We start from the raw sequence: 24,332 nt of genomic DNA, 5'->3' as shown, positions 1-24,332 counted from the left end.
CCTGCGACCGTAGCAGTCTCGCGGGTCCAGACTGCAGCGCCTAGAATATCACGGCCACTTCGGCCGACCCAGGGGTCTTGTTTCGACTTATTCTAATATACATGAATTATACTTATTGCCTCTAACCTCAAATCCTACGTGATATCTATCCTTAATTATTGATATATGTGGTACGCGTATCATCCTTAATTATCCTAGAACCTTCATTCTACTCTATAAAATTACTATTCAAAGAAAAACCCAACGGCTATTCTGATGCATTACTAAGTTTTCAGAGAACACAAGTTTATCTCAGCTGAGCCAGGTGCACTCTCGACATTGACTGGCAAAGTGCCCTTTTCAGTGGCATAACCACCACACTGTGGTGTGTGTCTCAGTGCACAGAGTGGAGTACCCAGGTAAAATGCACCGAGTGCATGCTACAGGCGTTAACGATTCAACCCTTGGCCTTTTATTGAATACTACAACACTATAATCCTGATATTCTGAGAAAATTCTGGGAAAGGTACATCCCAAGGATGTACGGAATCCCACAAGTAGTTTTAAACTGAAGTGCAAGCTGCTGCTCACAGATGTGGGTGATGTCCACGCTGATTCTTTGCTACTTTGGCTCCGTCTACGCCATTTCGCTTCTGACCTCAGAATGTGGTCGGTCGGGGGTGCAATGATCGCTTCTGGGTGGTTGGAGCGTATTCGTGTTTGTCAGCAGGCGTTCAACTCCCCCCTGGGGTAGCCTGGGTTTGTTTGCTGGTGATGAAGACAGGGGTTCATAGTGGATGACTGCAGCAAAACAGTCGTTGAACGTAACACTTCTTTCTTATTTCATTAGACTCGAACAGCTACATGTGAGCGCACTCGTCCTGGACACAACATATGATGCCCCCACGTCGGTGCAACAAGCATGGCGGTAGTCCCTGCAGCTGATGCACGCTGCTGGAAGGCAGTGTGCTTACATGGCGCACTGGATCCTGAAGTGCTGCCGGCTGGTCATAGCACTCAGCATTGGCTATCAGCAGGCGGCAGCCTATCGACCCCTTACTGCGTGGTGGGCACGTATCCAAATGACGCGATAGACAGTGATGTTGCCGAGGGTACGAACTCTGGACCGTTGGCTGTGGCGTTGCCGCGCGGGGTAGACGAGCGTTCTAGGCATCTTGTCACGGTCCGCACGGCTTCCCCCGTCGGAGGTTCGAGTCCTCCCTCGGGCATGGGTGTGTGTGTCGTCCTTAGCGTAAGTTAGTTTACGTTAGATTAAGTAGTGTGTAAGCTTAGGGACCGATGACCTCAGCAGTTTGGTCCCATAAGACCTTACCACAAATTTCCAAATTTTGCAATTTTGCTGTGGCGTTGCGCCAGGCGGCGTGGGATCCCAGCGGTACAGAGTTGGGTAGACCTCCGTTTGTGCCTCGGACCATTTAGATACCAGCAGAGTGTAGGGGGCCTGATGACGAGGAGATCAGACCGCTTTCGTTGCTTCGCAACCAGGCTGCGACGACGGTAACTGCGTCAGCAACCCGTCGTCAACCTCGCAGTGGTGACTGATTACAAGGTGTGTGTCGTGTATGACCCTGCCGTGACGATGACCTGCTCTACTAGCTGGGCGATTTATACACTGTTAGAGTGGTCTTGTCATTGCTAATGACTAGCACTGCTGCAAATTTTCAGCATCATGAAGGTCTCGTTCTAATATGGAAAACCAATATTGCCGCGTTCTTCAGGCACTCTGACACCTCCTGGAGAACTGTTAGCGTCCGGAAAACTAAATCGGTATTGAAGACGCTGTCTGTATGGTGTAATACTGCATCCCCTATATGCGGTTAACGTCCTGGAGACGGCGTTGGGCTCTGGCTTTGGTCTGCACGGTTACAATTTTGAGGTGTGCGAGATATTCAGATTATCAAATTATTTTTGAGTTTGATAACGGAGGGAAGATATTGACTGTCGAGGCAAATTTCAAAGTGATATTCACTTGGACATAAAGAAGCCATAAAGTAGAGAGATACGTCTGACTTCAAACAGATTTGGAACCAAGCCCATTTGGCAACTATGTAAGTATCAGTACCCTCCATAGTGGAAATTGTTTTCCCGTGGCACATACTAAGGAGTCAAAGCTTCAAATGTTCACTGGGTGAAGAGAATCGTAGAAAAGTGGAGAAACGTAAAATCGTGGAGCTGCAACTAATGTCCAAATGAGACTTAAGATAACTATAGTAACGAAAAGGAAAAAAAAAAACATGAGGGTAACGATTTGCGGGTAGTCACCACATTTGTATTTCCACGTTAGTGATATTCCAGTCAATAGAAAAAAGTATTTTCAGATTCTGCAGTAGTGAATGTGTGCTCTCGAGTTCCATCTCATTTTGTCCTTCAGCATATTTCCACATGACATCTTGGGTTGTCGAGTGTTCTGCCAGATATCAGCGTCGTACTTGCACGATATTTCGGTCACGTAGCTCGTGACCTTCATCAGGTGCGACCTGAGACTGGTGGAGGGGGAAGGCCATAGGCATAAATACTGGACCAGGTCCACTCGAGTAGCAGTCTCAGGTCGCACCTGATGAAGGTCACGAGCTACGTGACCGAAATATCGTGCAAGTACGACGCTGATATCCGGCAGAACACCCGACAACCCAAGATGTCATTAGATCGCCGGGAAAGCCTGAAGAGTTACATATTTCCACATTATGAAACGTTTTTCAATTAAAATACACGAGCGTCCCTTTTAGATTGATCAGTGAATATGCTTTACTAGTATTGTCGGTTAAACAATAACCATTGCTTAGTAGAACTTTAATTTTAAGTAACAAATAAGATTTTTTGAGTATTGTGTGTGTGTGTGTGTGTGTGTGTGTGTGTGTGTGTGTGTGTGTGTGTATTTGATTGGTTGGTGAGTGTTCACTGTAATAATGGCGTGTAAATTTCACAGTTTTAAAGAAAGGGGATTTAATAATACAGACGAAGTGGAGAAGACAATACGTTAGTACTTCTGAAAACACCGGTAACCTTTAATACTCGCCAGAAATCATATTGCAGACTTCTATGTTGTGTTCTAGTTAAGCAATTGCGAATCCAAGAACAGAGGTCAGTGAACATAATTTACTAGTGTAACGAGGTTTTGAGCGTAACTAACTATTTATGCAGAAAATATTCTGGAAATTCAATTACATATCCAAAAAAAGGAGACCAACAAAAAATTTCTATCCTAGTAGTTAGGGCTCCTTGATAACTCTGGCGGTATGCGCGACTAGCAGTCCAGCTAATTACTTATTATAACGATAAAGAGCTCCTTGTCGAGGCCGTGATGGTCACGGGATATCTACTGGTCACCTTCCCATCCTCTGCATTGCGGCTTCATGCGGATGCGGTGTAGAGACTTTCCAGACGGTGGAGACGTTACTACTCGGTCAAGTAGCTCCTCAAATGGCATCACGAGGCTGAGTGCACCTCAGGCCAGTCCTTCCACCAAGGAAAAGTCCTTGGCAGCACCAGGGGTCGAACCCGGTTCCTCCTACTGGCAGCCATCTACGCTGGCCAGTCAGCTACGAAGGAGAGTATAATTATTTATTGACGACTGATAACCCTGGCTAGCTCTTCCCCACAAACACATCCTTACTAGCACATTGTTGATGTATGAGATACAGTGGCTGCTCAGCAGTGGAAAGGCAACTAGCCTGAATGAGATACATGTCAGTTTATACAGAGATTATGAATAGGAAACTACTCTCCTTGTAGCAGTGCGTCATTGGAGGAACGAAGGATAGCCATTGTTTGGAAAAAACGAAGCTCATTATCTGTCGTCGGACAGGTGCTCATAATGATAGACTTACATCCCTAATGTCAGTATGTTGTAGCTTTATGGAATATGTTGGTTCTGGACAACGAATATCTACCCTATGAAAAACAACATGGATTTCAAAAACAGGCATCTTGCGAAATTCAGCTTACTCTCTTCGTCTGTGAGATTCAGAGCAGCGTAAACATTACAGAGTCGTTTAGTAAATGCGTGCGAGTTACGGAGATTCTAAGCAAAACCCAGTAGCAGTCGCTACAATAGAGGCGTTGTGGATCAAGAATAGGTTTTATGCTAAATTCCGAGCGCGTATCTTCCAAAAAAAGTCGGGCAACATATTGCGTCCTCCTACATACATTTCGCGAAATGACCAGTACAAGAAAACCAGAGAAATAAGTTTAAGGTGATGATGCAGATAAGTAAATAATGTCACTATGGTGAAGCCGCAGACGATATGTGACAAACATAGAAGCAGGAAACTTTACGTCTTAGCCACAAAATGTCTTGTAGCCTCTCGGGATCACACTAGATGGAATAATGGTTAGTGCACTAGATCCTAAACTAGTGGTTCGGTATGGTGATATTGTTCCCAAAGGCACTTTATGTTACATAAAGCAACATCGCGCCACCAGACCTCCGAAGACAGAATGCCCTCCTCAAGGAATGCCAAAAATTGCTTAAAATCGCCGAGCTTCCAACGCACTCGGACGTTCCTGCACTCCGAATGAACCGATTAAAATCTAGGCAGCCATCTGTCCAACTGGCAGAATCGCTACAGGCAGCTACTCTCAGTATCAACAAAAAGTGGACAGAAATGTGGAACACTATTGCCCATGAGGAACATCAGACACTCCAAAGACCACCCGGTATGGAACTAACGCAACGTACCTGGAAGACAATTAATCGGATCCACACAGGCCACGGCATCTGTGTTGAAAACCTCTACCGATGGGCAAGGGCTTCATTTTCTCAATGTGACTGTGGAAATGAACACCAGGCGATCGATCACATTTTAACAAGCTGTAGCAGAAGAGCCTCCCATGGGAACTTGGAAGATTTCTTTGAAGTGACAGAGGCAGCCCTTGAATGGATCGACAAATTAGATATTAATCTATAGACTTATTTTTTAAATTATAAATTATGAAATAATATATTTTTTAAAATTTTGTAAAACTATGTAATCCACAATTGCTTGTCGCTGTTCATATGTAATGCCATACGCTAAATAAATAAATATGTTACATAAAATTTTTTTAACTCGAAGTCACTTATACCTGCTTGTGTGACAGCGTTTCTGCTTCATCACTGCTGTATTGTGCTCTGTTGCAGAATACACATTAGCAACGAGATTTGAATAGGATTCAGCGGACTACGCTACATATGCGTAAAATAGATTGTAGCAGTTCCAACATGGTGACTACGACTAACACAAATATTGAGCGACTGTTGAGAGTCGAAGTTCGCTCTGTTTATTACGGAATACATACAATACTTAACTCTCGTTTGGACGAGATCAGATCTCATATACACAATTTGACTAGTACCCCTGTCAACCAAATTTCTAATCCTGTTGATAGACACTTCCATGAAATTCTTCAGAGTCCATTCGCGAAACGATGAAGTAGTGGACGAGAAGCTGTCGTCAGAGACTGGCTGAAGACTGGACTGGCTGAAGACTGTTATCCGCCAGCGCTCGTTTTAACTGGAAGGCTAGGCATCGGCTGCAGAAGCAGACCTGCCGATTGACTCTCCAGTCGACTGTACTTGCTGTGAAGGGCACACAAATAACTGGCGAGCGCAAGGGTACGAGCAACACTCTATTCCCGTCCGTGTGACAGGGATGCAAAGTAGAGCGACAAAGGTGTTGATCGCTATAGGCCAGACGGAAACTACGGTTTTGATAGTACGCCCTCTCGCCGCTTAACGACCGCTGAGCTGGCGACTCAAATGACACAAACTACAGCGCGTAGCCTCTGTGTCCCGCCGGATGCAGCAGTCACTCACCAGTGTATCTACAGCTATCAACAATTTGAAGACAGAGAAGGATGTGGTATAGAATAATGAGAACTGAATTTTTCGGAATCTACATTCGCAGGGTCTTCGACATTTTGTAATAAAGATATGATACATTCTATATGTACGTTAATATTTAAAGTTTCAGAAGAAGATTAATTGTAAACACGAATATCGGAAGGGGAAGGTGTTCATGTATCGAAACTTCATCGCCGTATTATCTCTTTTTCAATCTGGTGCAACAAACACAATGTGTCACAAGTAACTAAAAGTCGAGTGTCGATTGAAGAACCACATGGTGTGCTATCCATTGTAACACTTACTGGGTGTGTATTTAGCTCTCGTCTGGCTATATTATTGTCCTGTAGAATCTTGGGACGTGCCGGAAGTTATGTTGTTGTTGTTGTGGTCTTCAGTCCTGAGACTGGTTTGATGCAGCTCTCCATGCTGCTCTATCCTGTGCAAGCTTCTTCATCTCCCAGTACCTACTGCAACCTACATCCTTCTGAATCTGCTTAGTGTATTCATCTCTTGGTCTCCCCCTACGATTTTTACCCTCCACGCTGCCCTCCAGTATTAAATTGGTGATCCCTTGATGCCTCAGAACATGTCCTACCAACCGATCCCTTCTTCTGGTCAAGTTGTGCCACAAACTTCTCTTCTCCCCAATCCTATTCAATACTTCCTCATTAGTTATGTGATCTACCCATCTAATCTTCAGCATTCTTCTGTAGCACCACATTTCGAAAGCTTCTATTCTCTTCTTGTCCAAACTATTTACCATCCATGTTTCACTTCCATACATGGCTACACTCCATACAAATACTTTCAGAAATGACTTCCTGACACTTAAATCTATACTCGATGTTAACAAATTTCTCTTCTTCAGAAACCCTTTCCTTGCCATTGCCAGTCTACATTTTATATCCTCTCTACTTCGACCATCATCAGTTATTTTGCTCCCCAAATAGCAAAACTCCTTTACTACTTTAAGTGTCTCATTTCCTAATCTAATTCCCTCGGCATCACCCGACTTAATTCGACTACATTCCATTATCCTCGTTTTGCTTTTGTTGATGTTCATCTTATATCCTCCTTTCAAGACACTGTCCATTCCGTTCAACTGCTCTTCCAGGTCCTTTGCTGTCTCTGACAGAATTACAATGTCATCGGCAAACCTCAAGGTTTTTATTTCTTCTCCATGGATTTTAATACCTACTCCGAATTTTTCTTTTGTTTCCTTTACTGCTTGCTCAATATACAGATTGAATAACATCGGGGAGAGGCTACAACCCTGTCTCACTCCCTTCCCAACCACTGCTTCCCTTTCATGTCCCTCGACTCTTATAACTGCCATCTGGTTTCTGTACAAATTGTAAGTAGCCTTTCGCTCCCTGTATTTTACCCCTGCCACCTTTAGAATTTGAAAGAGAGTATTCCAGTCAACATTGTCAAAAGCTTTCTCTAAGTCTACAAATGGTAGAAACGTAGGTTTGCCTTTCCTTAATCTTTCTTCTAAGATAAGTCGTAAGGTCAGTATTGCCTCACGTGTTCCAGTATTTCTACGGAATCCAAACTGATCTTCCCCGAGGTCGGCTTCTACTAGTTTTTCCATTCGTCTGTAAAGAATTCGTGTTAGTATTTTGCAGCTGTGGCTTATTAAACTGATTGTTCGGTAATTTTCGCATCTGTCAACACCTGCTTTCTTTGGGATTGGAATTATTATATTCTTCTTGAAGTCTGAGGGCATTTCGCCTGTTTCATACATCTTGCTCACCAGATGGTAGAGTTTTGTCAGGACTGGCTCTCCCAAGGCCGTCAGTAGTTCCAATGGAATGTTGTCTACTCCGGGGGCCTTGTTTCGACTCTGGTCTTTCAGTGCTCTGTCAAACTCTTCACGCAGTATCGTATCTCCCATTTCATCTTCATCTACATCCTCTTCCATTTCCATAATATTGTCCTCAAGTACATCGCCCTTGTATAGACCCTCTATATACTCTTTCCACCTTTCTGCTTTCCCTTCTTTGCTTAGAACTGGGTTTCCATCTGAGCTCTTGATGTTCATACAAGTGGTTCTCTTATCTCCAAAGGTCTCTTTAATTTTCCTGTAGGCAGTATCTATCTTACCCCTAGTGAGATAAGCCTCTACATCCTTACATTTGTCCTCTAGCCATCCCTGCTTAGCCATTTTGCACTTCCTGTCGATCTCATTTTTGAGACGTTTGTATTCCTTTTTGCCTGCTTCATTAACTGCATTTTTATTTTTTTTCCTTTCATTAATTAAATTCAATATTTCTTCTGTTACCCAAGGATTTCTAAGAGCCCTGGTCTTTTTACCTACTTGATCCTCTGCTGCCTTCACTACTTCATCCCTCAAAGCTACCCATTCTTCTTCTACTGTATTTCTTTCCCTCATTCCTGTCAATTGTTCCCTTATGCTCTCCCTAAAACTCTGTACAACCTCTGGTTCTTTCAGTTTATCCAGGTCCCATCTCCTTAAATTCCCACCTTTTTGCAGTTTCTTCAGTTTTAATCTACAGGTCATAACCAATAGATTGTGGTCAGAGTCCACATCTGCCCCTGGAAATGTCTTACAATTTAAAACCTGGTTCCTAAATCTCTGTCTTAGCATTATATAATCTATCTGATACCTTTTAGTATCTCCAGGGTTCTTCCATGTATACAACCTTCTATCATGATTCTTAAACCAAGTGTTAGCTATAATTAAGTTGTGCTCTGTGCAAAATTCTACCAGGCGGCTTCCTCTTTCATTTCTTAGCCCCAATCCATATTCACCTACTACGTTTCCTTCTCTCCCTTTTCCTACACTCGAATTCCAGTCACCCATGACTATTAAATTTTCGTCTCCCTTCACTATCTGAATAATTTCTTTTATATCATCATACATTTCTTCAATTTCTTCGTCATCTGCAGAGCTAGTTGGCATATAAACTTGTACTACTGTAGTAGGCGTGGGCTTCGTGTCTATCTTGGCCACAATAATGCGTTCACTATGCTGTTTGTAGTAGCTTACCAGCATTCCTATTTTCCTATTCATTATTAAACCTACTCCTGCATTACCCCTATTTGACTTTGTGTTTATAACCCTGTAGTCACCTGACCAGAAGTCTTGTTCCTCCTGCCACCGAACTTCACTAATTCCCAATATATCTAACTTTAACCTATCCATTTCCCTTTTTAAATTTTCTAACCTACCTGCCCGATTAAGGGATCGGACATTCCACGCTCCGATCCGTAGGACGCCAGTTTTCTTTCTTCTGATAACGACATCCTCTTGAGTAGTCCCCGCCCGGAGATCCGAATGGGGGACTATTTTACCTCCGGAATATTTTACCCAAGAGGACGCCATCATCATTTAATCATACAGTAAAGCTGCATGCCCTCGGGAAAAATTACGGCCGTAGTTTCCCCTTGCTTTCAGCCGTTCGCAGTACCAGCACAGCAAGGCCGTTTTGGTTATTGTTACAAGGCCAGATCAGTCAATCATCCAGACTGTTGCCCTTGCAACTACTGAAAAGGCTGCTGTCCCTCTTCAGGAACCACACGTTTGTCTGGCCTCTCAACAGGTACCCCTCCGTTGTGGTTGTACCTACGGTACGGCCATCTGTATCGCTGAGGCACGCAAGCCTCCCCACCAACGGCAAGGTCCATGGTTCATGGGGGGAGCCGGAAGTTATAGCATGTAATATATGTGTTGCAGTCACAAGATATCTAATCAGCACCTGCAGTACCATATGTCAGAGTTGAAGTTGCAACATTTGAGGAATGTTTGTATGTGTGTTGAAGGTACAGAGCGATAGTGTGGTCCATGTAGCTTGTGCATGTATTGTAGGTACAGTCGTGGAGAAAACGAGCGAGACCCCTCGCCTTTTCGTTATGCTGATCCGCACAGCTTTTAAGTCTGCTACACAGCATAACAGGCAAGGCGACGAAGTGCTACCAACATACTATACACAGGCGTGAAATTGAAAAACTATCCGAAATTTGTCAGACTGTTTTTAATCATGTGCAAGACTATATTAATGCTGATTAGTGTGTTAACCACAACACCTAAATATAAGATATAAATGAAAGAAGAAACGCTAATTAGTACGAACTGTACTAATAAAAATGAATTTCAGCTTATCGAGATAACATAACTGTTTTAGTAAGACAAAGTAACCCAGATCATTACGAATTAGCAAAATATTATGCGCATTCGGCCGCGAAATGGTCTGTGTCAACGTTCAGACCAGTCATACTGATTTACCGTTGCTGACCTTCCATGAAAGTGCACAAATTTAGCAGTGCGTGAAGATTCATAACGAAATTCAGTTAAAAATCATTCAGTGCCACACTTAAGTCAATTCAATTACTGACAGAAGCGGAAAAACGTAGGCAGTAACAAGTACGAAATTCTACGAGGATTTCATATCGACATCCACAGGGCGCCGGTACACAGTAAATGTAGCGCTAAAACGTATTGGGGACGCGAGAATTTCTTAAAATTCCTTTACTGACAGTCTATCTGCCTCCATCGAGATTAGAACCGAAAACAAACCAGACCTCCCTTGCAGTAGCAAACACCTTTCACTACGCTAGCAGACAACCCAGGCAAACAACCCTCTATTATTACCCCAGACATGAATAAGCCGGCAATTTCGCAATGAAAATGGCAAAATGATCTACAGTTTCTGTTGCATAGAGCTTTCTGGACTAAAAAACATGTATTATCTGGCTCTATGTCACCGCTTATGTGACAATCATTCGGGATGTTTATCGAAAAAAAAACTGTTATTAGCGAGTAAATATAGTAGAATAATTCTGCACCACCCCAGGAAATAAACGGCGACGTAGCTGCCAAACGTATTCTACAATGTTTAGAATTCTCCTTTAGAGCCGATGTGTTCCGTAAGGTAGCTAGCAATGGGAAAGCTTGCACATCTAAAACGCGGTGTGATTAATAGTGGGATCTGAATTACCACGTGTATAGGCAAATGGATTTTATTTGCGTTCCTGTAAACGTGATTTTGATCGAAAGCGTAGCTACGATTAATATACTGATGTATCGACTGCAACTGGAACATTTCGAATAAAGAGTAGGGGAAATTATTATGCGGCCCTCATCTTCAGTAACTGCGGTAGCTATTTTCGTTGTTAGGATTTCGTCACGTAAATCGGTAAAAATGGAACCTTACTAGTCTCACTTTCTTAACCGTCTATTTTTCTACCCAAGCCTTAAAACCCGTTTACTTCGAGTACTGGTGGACATAAGAAGCGGAAATGTATCGCACTTCCTGCTGTATACGGTCTCCTGGTGGTGTAAAAAAGTGAGCTATGTCAACGCAATCTAAAGATACGGCCGTTTATGTAAAGAAAATTTTCGCGAAAGGTAAAAAAATGGCTCTAAGAACTATGCCACCAAACTGCTTAGGTCATCTGTCCCCTAGACCTAGAACTACTTCAACCTACCTAACCTAACACACATCCATGCCCGGGGAAGGATTCGAGCTGTCGGCGCAAGCAGCCGCGCGGTCCGCGATATGACGACGTTGAGCGCACGGCTAACCCGCGCCGGCAAGCTGTTAATATCATCTGGTGTTGCTAAAAAGTTATTCACTTCTGGTGAATGATTTTCTGCGCAGTCCATTTAAGAAAGAATAACTAAAATATATTTGATGTTACGGAAGAGGAAGGACGCCTAATTCATTTCCCCTTGACTTTATTCATGGTGTTAGATTCGCAATCTGAGCATACGTACTATCCATAATCACACTTTAGCTCCAAGTCATAGTCACAGACATGCGAATACAACACATTGGCTTGTACTTGAGGTATTTCGTTTCCCACGAAGAGGTGGCAGACGATGCTGTGGCGTCTTCGAAGCGCGAGTTTCTCCTGTGCTAGCTATCTCAGCACATCAGCTGAGCGAACTTGCGTAGTATATTGGTAGCACTTCGTCACCTTGCCTATTATGCTGTGTAGCAGACTTTAAAGCTGTGCGGATCAGCATAACGAAAAGGTGAGGGGTCTCGCTCGTTTTGTCCACGACTGTACATAGCAATCATGGTGCCCACGTAATGTGTGTGTGTCTTCAAGATTCATAGCGGTCATGCAGCAGCAATAATGTCAGTGAGTTGGACGTACGTGGGGTTCATGTGGCCCACGTAGTATGGTGTGTGTCTGGGGATGTGTGTGTGTGTGTGTGTGTGTGTGTGTGTGTGTGTGTGTGTGTGTGTGTTGCAGGTATTAAGGTACATGACCTATACAATGTGTGTGTGGATTGCAGGTACATAGTTACTGCATTTCCGAAATGATATGTATGTGTTGCAGGTACATGGCGATCGTGAAGCCGCTGCAGCACCGCATGACGCGGCGGAGGGCCCTGCTGGCGCTACTGGCAGTGTGGATGGCCAGCGCCCTGCTAGCTGCTCCCTGTCTTGTCTTCTCCACCACCAACGTCCGCACGTAAGCCACGCTAACCTCCTTGTTTATATAGAACCATCTGACTTTTTCTGACTAGTATAAAATATCTACATCTACATCTACATGGATACTCTGCAAATCACATTTAAATATGACCAGACCACGAGGTATTCCATACCACATTAATTCATTGTGATCAAGAACGTGCTGTAGAAATGAAACGGGGAATTATTTTTTTACAGACTTGTCTTCGAATAGATTGTAGGCTGTCTTCGTTGTATGTGAAGTATTACTCATGGCAGATAAACATTACAATAATAATAACTTAGAGAAAAGACGTAATAAATAAAGTAGCTTCAATTGAAGCACAAAAAAATATTAGTGGGACTAAGAGAAAAACGCTAAGAATGGGATTACATGGTGAAGTGCTAAAATTTACAGTTCTGTGTCCCTTTGAAATATTGGATTTGACAGTAAATGATAAATGAACAACGGAACTAGCAGAAATAGGAGTAACAGCTGTATCAGTTAAACCTTTATAGGATCAAATTAGAAAGGTTGACAGTTGAAAGTCACTTTGAGTTAATAGTGGCCTAGTGGAAGATGTGAAAAAAGTGGAAGATGTGAAAAAATACCAGTATAAATAGTTCCAAAACCCAGTAAGAATGTCCTCTGACAGACTATCATTAGAAGCATTTAACCTCCAAATATTTCGTAGACTGTCTTCATGGAATGTGAATTATTGCTCACGAAAATTAGACATTATAATAATAAAAATAATAATAAATAAGAAAAAACATCAATGTGTGATCTTAATGTGACTCAATATTGTATTTAATTGGTCATTAAGGTTTATAGATGTGAAGTGGGAATTCAGATATGGTGATGTTTGATTTACTTTATACCGACCAGAAACTTAACAAACTCATGAGATATCCGAGCAGTGCTGAATATCAGTAAGATTAACTGCCAGGTATTGCTTCTGTATTAAACAGTTTACAATAAGAGCTACGTTTTTTGTCAGTCTGTACCGGCTTAAATAACGGTACTACAAAGTTCAGCAGGTGCTCGTTTATTTTGTCTTGAAAAGAGCTTTAATTTTGTATGCATATCACATATACAGCTGTAGTGCTTTGTGTACTTGTTATAATGGCCAATGTTTCGAAGTATTCGATAGCCGGGCATATTCAATTCACGCGCCCACAAAGGAACCAGGCCACGTATTTCCATTGGGACTTGACCATATCCTCACCTGCTATTTTGACAGACGTGTCTGGTGATAAATAACTCTGAACAGACACTTGATAGTTATAGCCGTCCGCAGCCAGAGCAGAGAACCACCTCCTCGCTTCTTACGTTTGGAGACTGAGAAAAACGTGCCAAGTGGCTAACCCCTCCCCTGAGACTGGCGAGTGCGCTCACCTTACATTATAGGTGAGATGTTGAGTTCAATAAGCTTTTAGTTTCAATTTCTCACTGTTTTCTCTAACATACAGTTAAAACGAATTGGGGATAGACCGTCACCTTGACGTTTTTATTTCCAATTTCTCATTGTTTTCTGTAACATACTGGTAAAACGAATTGGGGATAGACCGTCACCTTGACGTACACCTGTTTTTATTTTGAAAGGCTGTAAATTTTACTTTACAGACCGTATCTGTATTTCACGGGTTAGGTTTGCCAATTTAGATTTTACGCCAAATTCTTGAACTATTATACAGGGTGTTACAAAAAGGTACGGCCAAACTTTCAGGAAACATTCCTCACACACAAATAAAGAAAAGATGTTATGTGGACATGTGTCCGGAAACGCTTAATTTCCATGTTAGAGCTCATTTTAGTTTCGTCAGTATGCACTGTACTTCCTCGATTCACCGCCAGTTGGCCCAATTGAAGGAAGGTAATGTTGACTTCGGTGCTTGTGTTGACACGCGACTCATTGCTCTACAGTACTAGCATCAAGCACATCAGTACGTAGCATCAACAGGTTAGTGTTCATCACGAACGTGGTTTTGCAGTCAGTGCAATGTTTACAAATGCGGAGTTGGCAGATGCCCATTTGATGTATGGATTAGCTCGGGGCAATAGCCGTGGCGCGGTAAGTTTGTATCGAGACAGATTTTCAGAACGAAGTTGTCCCGACAGGAAGACGTTCGAAGCAATTGATCGGCGTCTTAGGGAGCACGGAACATTCCAGCCTATGACTCGCAACTGGGGAAGACCTAGAACGACGAGGACACCTGCAATGGACGAGGCAATTCTTCGTGCAGTTGACGATAACCCTAATGTGAGCGTCAGAGAAGTTGCTGCTGTACAACGTAACGTTGATCACGTCACTGTATGGAGAGTGCTACGGGAGAACCAGTTGTTTCCGTACCATGTACAGCGTGTGCAGGCAGTATCAGCAGCTGATTGGCCTCCACAGGTACAGTTCTGCGAATGGTTCATCCAATAATGTGTCAATCCTCATTTCAGTGCAAATGTTCTCTTGACGGTTGAGGCTTCATTCCAACGTGATCAAATTGTAAATTTTCACAATCAACATGTGTGGGCTGACGAGAAAACGCACGCAATAGTGCAATCACGTCATCAACACAGATTTTCTGTGAACGTTTGGGCAGGCATTGTTGGTGATGTCTTCATTGGGCCCCATGTTCTTCCACCTACACTCAATGGAGCACGTTACCATGATTTCATACGGGATACTCTACCTGTGCTGCTAGATCATGTGCCTTTACAAGTACGACACAACATGTGGTTCATGCACGATGGAGCTCCTGTACATTTCAGTCGAAGTGTTCGTACGCTTCTCAACAACAGATTCGGTGACCGATGGGTTGGTAGAGACGGAGCAATTCCATGGCCTCCACGCTCTCCTGATCTCAACCCTCTTGACTTTCATTTATGCGGGCATTTGAATGCTCTTGTCTATGCAACCCCGGTACCAAATATAGAGACTCTTCGTGCTCGTATTGTGGACGGCTGTGATACAATACGCCATTCTCCAGGGCTGCATCAGCGCATGAGGGATTCCATGCGACGGAGGGTGGATGCATGTATCCTCGCTAACGGAGGACATTTTGAACGTTTCTTGTAACAAAGTGTTTGAAGTCAAGCTGGTACGTTCTGTTGCTGTGTGTTTCCATTCCATGATTAATGTTATTTGAAGAGAAGTAATAAAATGAGCTCTAACATGGAAAGTAAGCGTTTCCGGACGCATGTCCACATAACATATTTTCTTTCTTTGTGTGTGAGGAATGTTTCCTGAAAGTTTGGCAGTATCTTTTTGTAAAACCCTGTATTTATAGTTTCTCTGTTAAGAGAATCAAAAGCCTTTCCGAAATCCACAAACATATCTACTTTGTTCTTTGAATTAAGTAACCTGTGGCGAATTACTGACTTGAGATTAAATATTTGTTCCGAGCATGACCTTCCTTTGCTAAAAACACCTCGATAATCACCTACACAATGTGATCAAAAGTATCCGGACATGTCATGGGGAGCACGTTTCGACCCACAGAACATGCTGCAACATTCGCGTGTTGGCCGATTGTGGAAGTCATCACATGGAGTAGGTATACACTATGTGATTAAAAGTATCCAGGCAGATGGTTGAAAATGACTAAAAAGTTCATAGCACCCTCCTTCGGTTGCTGTTGGCCCACCCTTAGCCTTGATGACAGCTTCCACGCTCGCAGGCATACGTTCAATCAGGTGCTGGAAGGTATGGCAACCCATTGTTCACGGAGTGCTGCACTGAGGAGAGGTATCGATGTCGGTCGATGAGGCCTGGCACGAAGTCGACGTTCCAAAACATCCCAAATGTGTTCTAGAGGAGTCACGTGAAGACTCTGTGCAGCCCAGTCCATTACAGGGATGTTATTGTCGTGTAACTACTCCGCCACAGGCGGTGAATTATGAACAGCTGCACGATCATGTTGCTTTTCAACAGTGGGAAGCAAGAAGGTGCTTAAAACATCAATGTAGGCCTATGCTGTGATAGTGCCACCCAAAACAACAACGGGTGCAAGCTCCCTCCATGAAAAACACGAGCACACCATAAAACTACCGCCTTCGAATTTTACCGTTAGCACTACATACGCTGGCAGGTGACGTTCACCGGGCATTCGCCATACACACACCCTGCCATCTGATCGCCACATTGTGTACCGCGATTCGTTACTCCACACAACGTTTTTCCACTGTTCAATCGTCCACTTTTTACCCTTCTTACACTAAGCGAGGCGTCGTTTGGCGTTTACCGGTGTGATGTGTGGCTTCTCACCTCCCGCCTAACTGTCATAGTACTTGCAGTGGATCCTGATGCAGTTTGAAATTCCTGTGTGATGACCTGGATAGATATCCGCCTATTACACATTACGACCCTCTTCAAGTGTCGGCGGTCTCTGTCAATCAACGGACGAGGTCAGCCTGTACGCTTTTGTGCTGTACGTGTCCCTTCATGTTTCCACTTCACTGTCACATCGGAAACAGGTGGACCCAGGGATATCTAGGAGTGTGGAAATGTCGCGTACAGACGTATGACACAAGAGACACCCAATCACAGGACCACGTTCGAAGTCAGCGAGTTTCATGGAGCACCCCATTCTGCTCTCTCACGATGTCTAATGACTACTGAGGTCGCTGATATGGACTACTTGGCAATAGGTGGCAGCACAATGCACCTAATATGAGAAATGTATGTTTTTTGGGGTGTCAAATGGCTCTGAGCACTATGGGACTCAACTTCTGAGGTCATCAGTCCGCTAGAACTTAGAACTACTTAAACATAACCAACCTAAGGACATCACACACATCCATGCCCGAAGCAGGATTCGAATCTGCGACCGTAACGATTGCGCGGTCCCAGACTGTAGCGCCTAGAACTGCTCGGCCACCCCGGCCGGCTTTTCGGGTGTCAGGATACTTTTGATCACATAGTGTAAATGACTGTCTAGTGTGGTGTTTACTCTGCTTAATAAAATCTTGGAAAATACTTTATACGCTACTGACAGTAAAGAGATACCTCTGTAGTTGTTAACATTCTGTTTATTATGTTTTTTGTGAAGTTTATGTATCACGGCAACTTTCCATTCCTCTGGGATTTTTTCTGTTTTCTAGACTTTTTAAAACAGTAAATTAAGCTCCTTGCTTTATTTGGCAAGGATCACTTCAAAAGTTCAGCTGTAATACAATCTTCTCCGGTAGATTTGTTGTTTTTGAGGGTTCTAATTACTTCTTCAATTTCTTCTGTAGGTGGTAGTAAATAGTCTTCCAGATTTTCATTAATAACTGAGTATCCAATTTCTGACTTGGTTCAGGACAATTCAGAAGCTGATGAAAATATCTTGGTAGTAAACCACAATTTTCAGTATTGCTTAACACAATTCTGCCGTTTTCATTTTTGAAACACGCATATGGAGTTTGATATCCCTTTAATTTCTAAATCTACATCTACATCCATACTCCGCAAGCCACATGACAGTGTGTGGCGGAGGGTACCTTGAGTACCTCTATCGGTTCTGAGCGTCTCTCTTGCAGAGTCCCCCACTGGAGTTTATCTATCATCTACGTAACGCTTTCGCGATTACTAAATGATCCTGTGACGAAGCGCGCTACTCTCCGTTGGATCTTCTCTATGTTTTCTATCAACCCTATCTGGTACGGATCCCACACTGGTGAGCATTATTCAAGCAGTGGGCGAACAAGTGTGCAGTAAACTACTTCCTTTGTTTTCGGATTGCATTTCCTTAGGATTCTTCCATTGAATATCAGTCTGGCATCTACTTTACCGACGATCATCTTTATATGATCATTCCATTTTAAATCACTCCTAATGCCTACTCCCAGATAGTTTATGGAATTAACTGCTTGCAGTTGTTGACCTGCTATATTGTAGCTGAATGATAAAGGATCTTTCTTTCTATGTATTCGCAGCACATTACACTTATCTACATTGAGTTTCAGTTGCCATTCCCTGCACCATGCGTCAATTCGTTGCAGATCCTCTTGCATTTCACTACAATTTTCCATTGTTACAACCTCTCAATACACTACAGCATCATCCGCCAAAAGCCTCAGTGAACTTCCAATGTTATCCACAAGGTCATTTATATATACACTCCTGGAAATTGAAATAAGAACACCGTGAATTCATTGTCCCAGGAAGGGGAAACTTTATTGACACATTCCTGGGGTCAGATACATCACATGATCACACTGACAGAACCACAGGCACATAGACACAGGCAACAGAGCATGCACAATGTCGGCACTAGTACAGTGTATATCCACCTTTCGCAGCAATGCAGGCTGCTATTCTCCCATGGAGACGATCGTAGAGATGCTGGATGTAGTCCTGTGGAACGGCTTGCCATGCCATTTCCACCTGGCGCCTCAGTTGGACCAGCGTTCGTGCTGGACGTGCAGACCGCGTGAGACGACGCTTCATCCAGTCCCAAACATGCTCAATGGGGGACAGATCCGGAGATCTTGCTGGCCAGGGTAGTTGACTTACACCTTCTAGAGCACGTTGGGTGGCACGGGATACATGCGGGCGTGCATTATCCTGTTGGAACAGCAAGTTCCCTTGCCGGTCTAGGAATGGTAGAACGATGGGTTCGATGACGGTTTGGATGTACCGTGCACTATTCAGTGTCCCCTCGACGATCACCAGTGGTGTACGGCCAGTGTAGCAGATCGCTCCCCACACCATGATGCCGGGTGTTGGCCCTGTGTGCCTATACGCCCACTATACGCCCTCGCTCAAAGTCCGTCAACTGCACATACGGTTCACGTCCACGCTGTCGCGGCATGCTACCAGTGTTAAAGACTGCGATGGAGCTCCGTATGCCACGGCAAACTGGCTGACACTGACGGCGGCGGTGCACAAATGCTGCGCAGCTAGCGCCATTCGACGGCCAACACCGCGGTTCCTGGTGTGTCCGCTGTGCCGTGCGTGTGATCATTGCTTGTACAGCCCTCTCGCAGTGTCCGGAGCAAGTATGGTGGGTCTGACACACCGGTGTCAATGTGTTCTTTTTTCCATTTCCAGGAGTGTATTGTGAATAGCAACGGTCCTACGACATTCCCCTGCGGCACACCTGAAATCAGTCTAACTTCGGAAGACTTCTTTCCATTGAGAATGACATACTGCATTCTGTTATCTAGGAACTACTCAATCTAATCACTCAATTGGTCTGATAGACCATATGCTCTTACTTTGTCCATTAAACGACTGTGGGGAACTGTATCAAACGCCTTGCTGAAGTCAAGAAACACAGCATCTACCTGGGAACCCGTTTCTACGGCCCTCTGAGTCTCGTGGACGAATAGCGCCAGCTGGGTTTCACACGATCATCTTTTTCGTAACCCATGCTGATTCCTACAGAATAGATTTCTAGTCTCCAGAAATGTCCTTATACTCGAACATAATACGTGTTCCAAAATTCTACAACTGATCGACGTTAGAGCTATAGGTCTATAGTTCTGCACATCTGTTTGACGTCCCGTCTTGAAAACGAGGATGACTTGTGCCCTTTTCGAATCTTTTGGAACGCTACGCTCTTCTAGAGACCTACGAACACCGTTGCAAGAAGGGGGGCAAGTTCCTTTGCGTACTCTGTGCAAACTCGAACTGATATCCCAGCAGGTCCAGCGGCCTTTCCTCTTGTGAGTGATTTTAATTGTTTTTCTATCCATATGTCATCTGTTTCGATATCTACCATTTTGTCATCTGTGCGACAATCTAGAGAAGGAACTACAGTGCAGTCTTCCTCTGTGAAACAGCTTTGGAAAAAGACATTTAGTATTTTGGCCTTTAGTCTGTGATCCTCTGTTTCAGTACCATTTTGATCACAGAGTGTCGGGACATTTTGTTTTGATCCACCTACCGCTTTGACATAAGACCAATATTTCTTAGGATTTTCTGCCAAGTCAGTACATAGAAGTTTACTTTCGAATTCGTTGAACGCCTCTCGCATAGCCCTCCTCACACTACATTTCGCTTCGAGGAATTTTTGTTTGTCTGCAAGGCTTTAGCTATATTTATGTTTGCTGTGAAGTTCCCTTTGTTTCCGTAGCAGTTTTCTAACTCGGTTGTTGTACCACGGCTGAAATCGCCGATGCTGTAACCGCTTAATGGTCGCTGAATCCCTGCTCTGCGTTAACTATTTCAAACAGTTCGGGTCTGTTTGTCAACAGGAAAAGGTCTAACATGTTATCGCCTCGAGTCGGTTCTTTGTTTAACTGTTCAAAGTAGTTTTCAGATAATGCACTGGATTCTTAGTCCCTGCCACCCGTTATAAACGTTTGAATCTCCCAGTCTATATCTGGTAAATTAAAATCTCCACCTAAAACTATAACATGGTCAGGAAATCTACTCGAAACATTATCCACATTTTCCTTCAGGTGTTCTGCCACAACAGCTGTTGAGCCAGGGAGCCTATAGAGACATCCGATTACCATGTTTGAGCCTGCTTTAACCGTGACCTTCACCCAAATTATTTCACATTTCGGATCTCCGTCAATTTCCTTCGATACTATTGCACTTCTTATCGCTATAAACACGCCTCCCCCTTCACTGTCCAACCTGTCTCTGCGGTATACATTCCAATCTGAGTTTAGAATTTCGTTACTGTTTACATCTGGTTTCAGCCAACTTTCCGTCCCTAGTACTATGTGGGCATTGTGACCGTTTATTATCGAGAGCAGTTCTGGGACCTTTCTATGCACGCTCCTGCAGTTTACTATTACCACATTAAGATTGCCATTCCCTGTTGCGTTTTGCCTATACTGCCTTGTCGCGTCTCAGGAGGCGTCATGTCGGGCCTAGGGAGGGAATTCTCTAACCTAAAAAACCCACATGGTTACTCCACACGTACTCCGCTACCCTTGTAGCCGCTTCCTGCGTGTAGTGCACGTCTGACCTATTCAGGGGGACCCTACATTTCTCTACCCGATAGCGGAGGTCGAGAAATTTGCATCCCAGATCTCCGCAGAATCGTCTGAGCCTCTGATTTAAGCCTTCCACTCGGCTCGAAGCCAGAGGACCGCGATCGGTTCTGGGAACGACAGTACAAATAGTTAGCTAGTTAGCTCAGATTCCACCGCGCGAGCGAGGCTTTCCACCTTCACCAACTCCGCCAGCCGCCTGTATGAACTGAGGATGACCTCTGAACCCAGACGGCAAGAGTCATTGGTGCCGACATGAGCAACAATTTGCAGTCGGGTGCACCCAGTGCTCTCTATCGCCACCAGCAGGGCATCCTCCACATCGCGGATGAGACCCCCCGGCAAACAGACAGAGTGAACACTGGCCTTCTAACCCGACCTTTCCGCTATTTCCCTAAGGGGCTCCATCACCCGCCTAACATCGGAGCTCCCAATCGCTAATAAACCCTCCCCCCCTGTGCCTGCTCGGACCTTGCTGAAGGAGCGGCCACATGTGCACTCACATCTGAGCGCGCGATGCCACACGGCCAGCCTCCACATTGACCCTCCGCCTCGTGAGACGCGAACGCCGTTGAACCCACCACTCCCCTTGGGGAGAGGGTGGCTCAACCACGCCCGGTACCCGCCAAGGAGTCTCGACAGCAGGAACCGTGGTGAAGGATGTAAGAACACCTGGGGTGTACCATGCGACGCACCAGACTCCCCACTGCCGCTACACTCCGAGGCAGCAGCCTGAAGACGGCTGACCGCGGCCATCAACACGTTCAGCTGTTCGCGAACAGTGACCAGCTCCTCCTGCGTCCGTACACAGCAGTCACACATTCTATCCATCCTAAGAAATCAACAATTTACTGTAGAGAGTTAAGTATCAACTTTTAACTAGACTGATAATTCACTAAAGGTGGCTGATAACTGACTAAACTGTGGTTGCTAGACACTTCTTGTTGGAAACAATGAACATAAGCACCAACTGTCTCTGGACTGTATTCAAAACAAACACGAAATCTATGGAAAACTATTACTAGTACTCGAAAATTAAAGCCTCCTAAAAGCAAAAACACACGGAAAAAGAAGTGACAAGTAAGAAAAACACAGTTAATACTTAAAGTTACGTAGCTTGCTGCACAGGAGATGGGAAGCAGACATCAGTTACGACGACTTGTTCTTAAAAGTTTGATCAAAGTCACGAGTATTATTTTTTTACAAACTTTTTGTCTATTTCCAAAAGTTTCTCCTTTCTAAGGCTTGTTTGGTATTTCTGATTAACCTGGCTGCTTCCTTTCATTGTTGTCTAAATTAATCATGATTTGCTGTTTTCTTGGAGAATTTCCATTTTTCCCATTTTTTAGCTCTCTCTGCTATGGCTTCTTTGCATACTTCATTCCACCGTATTTTACTTTTATTTTTTATTGATCCAAATGTTTTCTATGCAGTATTATTAATTGCTTTGGATATTTCTTTCCAGTTGCCATTTTAGCCAGTTTAATTTCGTCTTGATAGTTCTTAATTGATTCTTTTGTTATATTAAGTCTGTCTTTATTATTTTTATTAACCTTTGTGACTTTCTTTGTTCTTTATTAGATAGGAGTTTGACTTTAATTTTAGAGAGCTAAAGATCAGAATCAAATTTACCATCTCTTACTACTTTCAGATTCTTAATTTCCATTGCGCTTTTTTGCGCAATAGCCTCATCTGGAATTCTCCTAATATTGGATTGGGAGACATCGACGTTTTAGCTTTTCTTGGTAGTTTCCTATGGAAGGTTGACATTAATTTCAGGTGAGAGCTTTGGCACAAATTGATTAGCCTCATACCATTTACGTTGGTTCTTGTATGAGCTGGGTAGTGTCCTACCACATTTCTAAATTTCTTTTCTCTTCCTGTTTGTGCACTGAAGTCGCCTAATAGTAATGTTGTGTTCATCTTCGGAATTTCAGATATTTCAGTTCCTAAAAGACCCCAGTATTCCTCTGTGTTTTGTGTATCTTTCCTGTTGTCTCCATTTATTGGTTCAAGGCAATTAACAAGTGCGTATATCTTATTTCTGCATGTAACTGATAGAGAAGATACTCTCTCTGAGGTGGATTTAAATTCTATTACATTCCTATTATACTTTTATGAACATAATTTTGATTGCTGGTTTGCCTTTCAAGATACTGTAGTTACAAGTACACTCAAGCGCCAAAGAAATTGGTATGGGCATGCGTTATCAAATGCAGAGATACGTAAACAGGCAGAATACGGCGCTCCGGTCGGCAACGCCTATATAAGACAAGTGTCTGGCGCAATTGTTAGATCTGTTACTGCTGCTAAAATGGGAGATTATCAAGATTTAAGAGAATTTGAACATGGTGTTATAGTCGGTGCACGAGCGATGAGATACTGCATCTTCGAGGTAGCGATTAAGTGGGGATTTTCACGAACGACCATTTCACGAGTGTACCGTGAATATCGGGAATCCAGTAAAACATCAAATCTCCGACATCGCTGCGGCCGGTAAAAGATCCTGCAAGTACGGGGCCAACGATGTCTGAAGAGAATCGTTCAACGTGACAGAAGTGCAACCCTTCCACAAATTGCTGCAGACTTCAATGATGGGCCATCAACAAGTGTCAGCGTGCGAACCATTCAACGAAACATCATCGATATGGGCTTTCGGAGCCGAAGACCCAATCGTGTACGCTTGATCACAGCAAGACACAAAGCTTTACGACTCGCCTGGTCCTGTCAACACCGACATTGGGCTGTTGACGACTGGAAACATGTTGCCTGGTCGGACGCGTCTGGTTTCAAATTGTATCGAGCGGATGGACGTGTACGGGAGTGGAGACAACCTCATGAACCCATGGATCATGCACGTCAGCAGGGGACTGTTGAAGCTGGTGCAGGCTCTGAATTGGTGTGGGGCGTGTGCAGTTGGATAGGTGAAACGTACGTAAGCATCCTATCTGATCGGCTGCATCCATTCATGTCCATTGTGCATTCCGGCGGACTTTGGCAATTTCAGCAGGACAGTGCGTCACCCCACACGTCCAGAATTGCCACAGAGTGGCTCCAAGAGCATTCTTCTGAGATCAAACACTTCCGCTGGCCACCAAACTCCTCAGACATGAACATTATTGAGCGTATCTGGGATGCCTTGCTACATATT

At 43.9% G+C, this 24,332-nt stretch overlaps 1 protein-coding gene across 1 annotated transcript in view; it reads left to right on the top strand.

Moving 5' to 3' along the window:
- LOC126184231 (tachykinin-like peptides receptor 86C) overlaps positions 1-24,332 on the top strand; it is a 415,417-nt gene that overhangs the window by 202,652 nt on the left and 188,433 nt on the right. Inside the window, exon 4 of the mRNA XM_049926599.1 lies at positions 12,137-12,271. Within this exon, the coding sequence (XP_049782556.1) occupies positions 12,137-12,271 (135 nt within the window). The remainder of the gene's footprint in view (positions 1-12,136; positions 12,272-24,332) is intronic.

Source organism: Schistocerca cancellata, chromosome 4, assembly GCF_023864275.1.
Source record: "Schistocerca cancellata isolate TAMUIC-IGC-003103 chromosome 4, iqSchCanc2.1, whole genome shotgun sequence".
Classification (NCBI taxonomy): Eukaryota; Metazoa; Arthropoda; class Insecta; order Orthoptera; family Acrididae; genus Schistocerca; species Schistocerca cancellata.
Note: the sequence above shows the minus strand (reverse complement) of the source record. Positions and strands in the feature narration are given on the sequence as shown.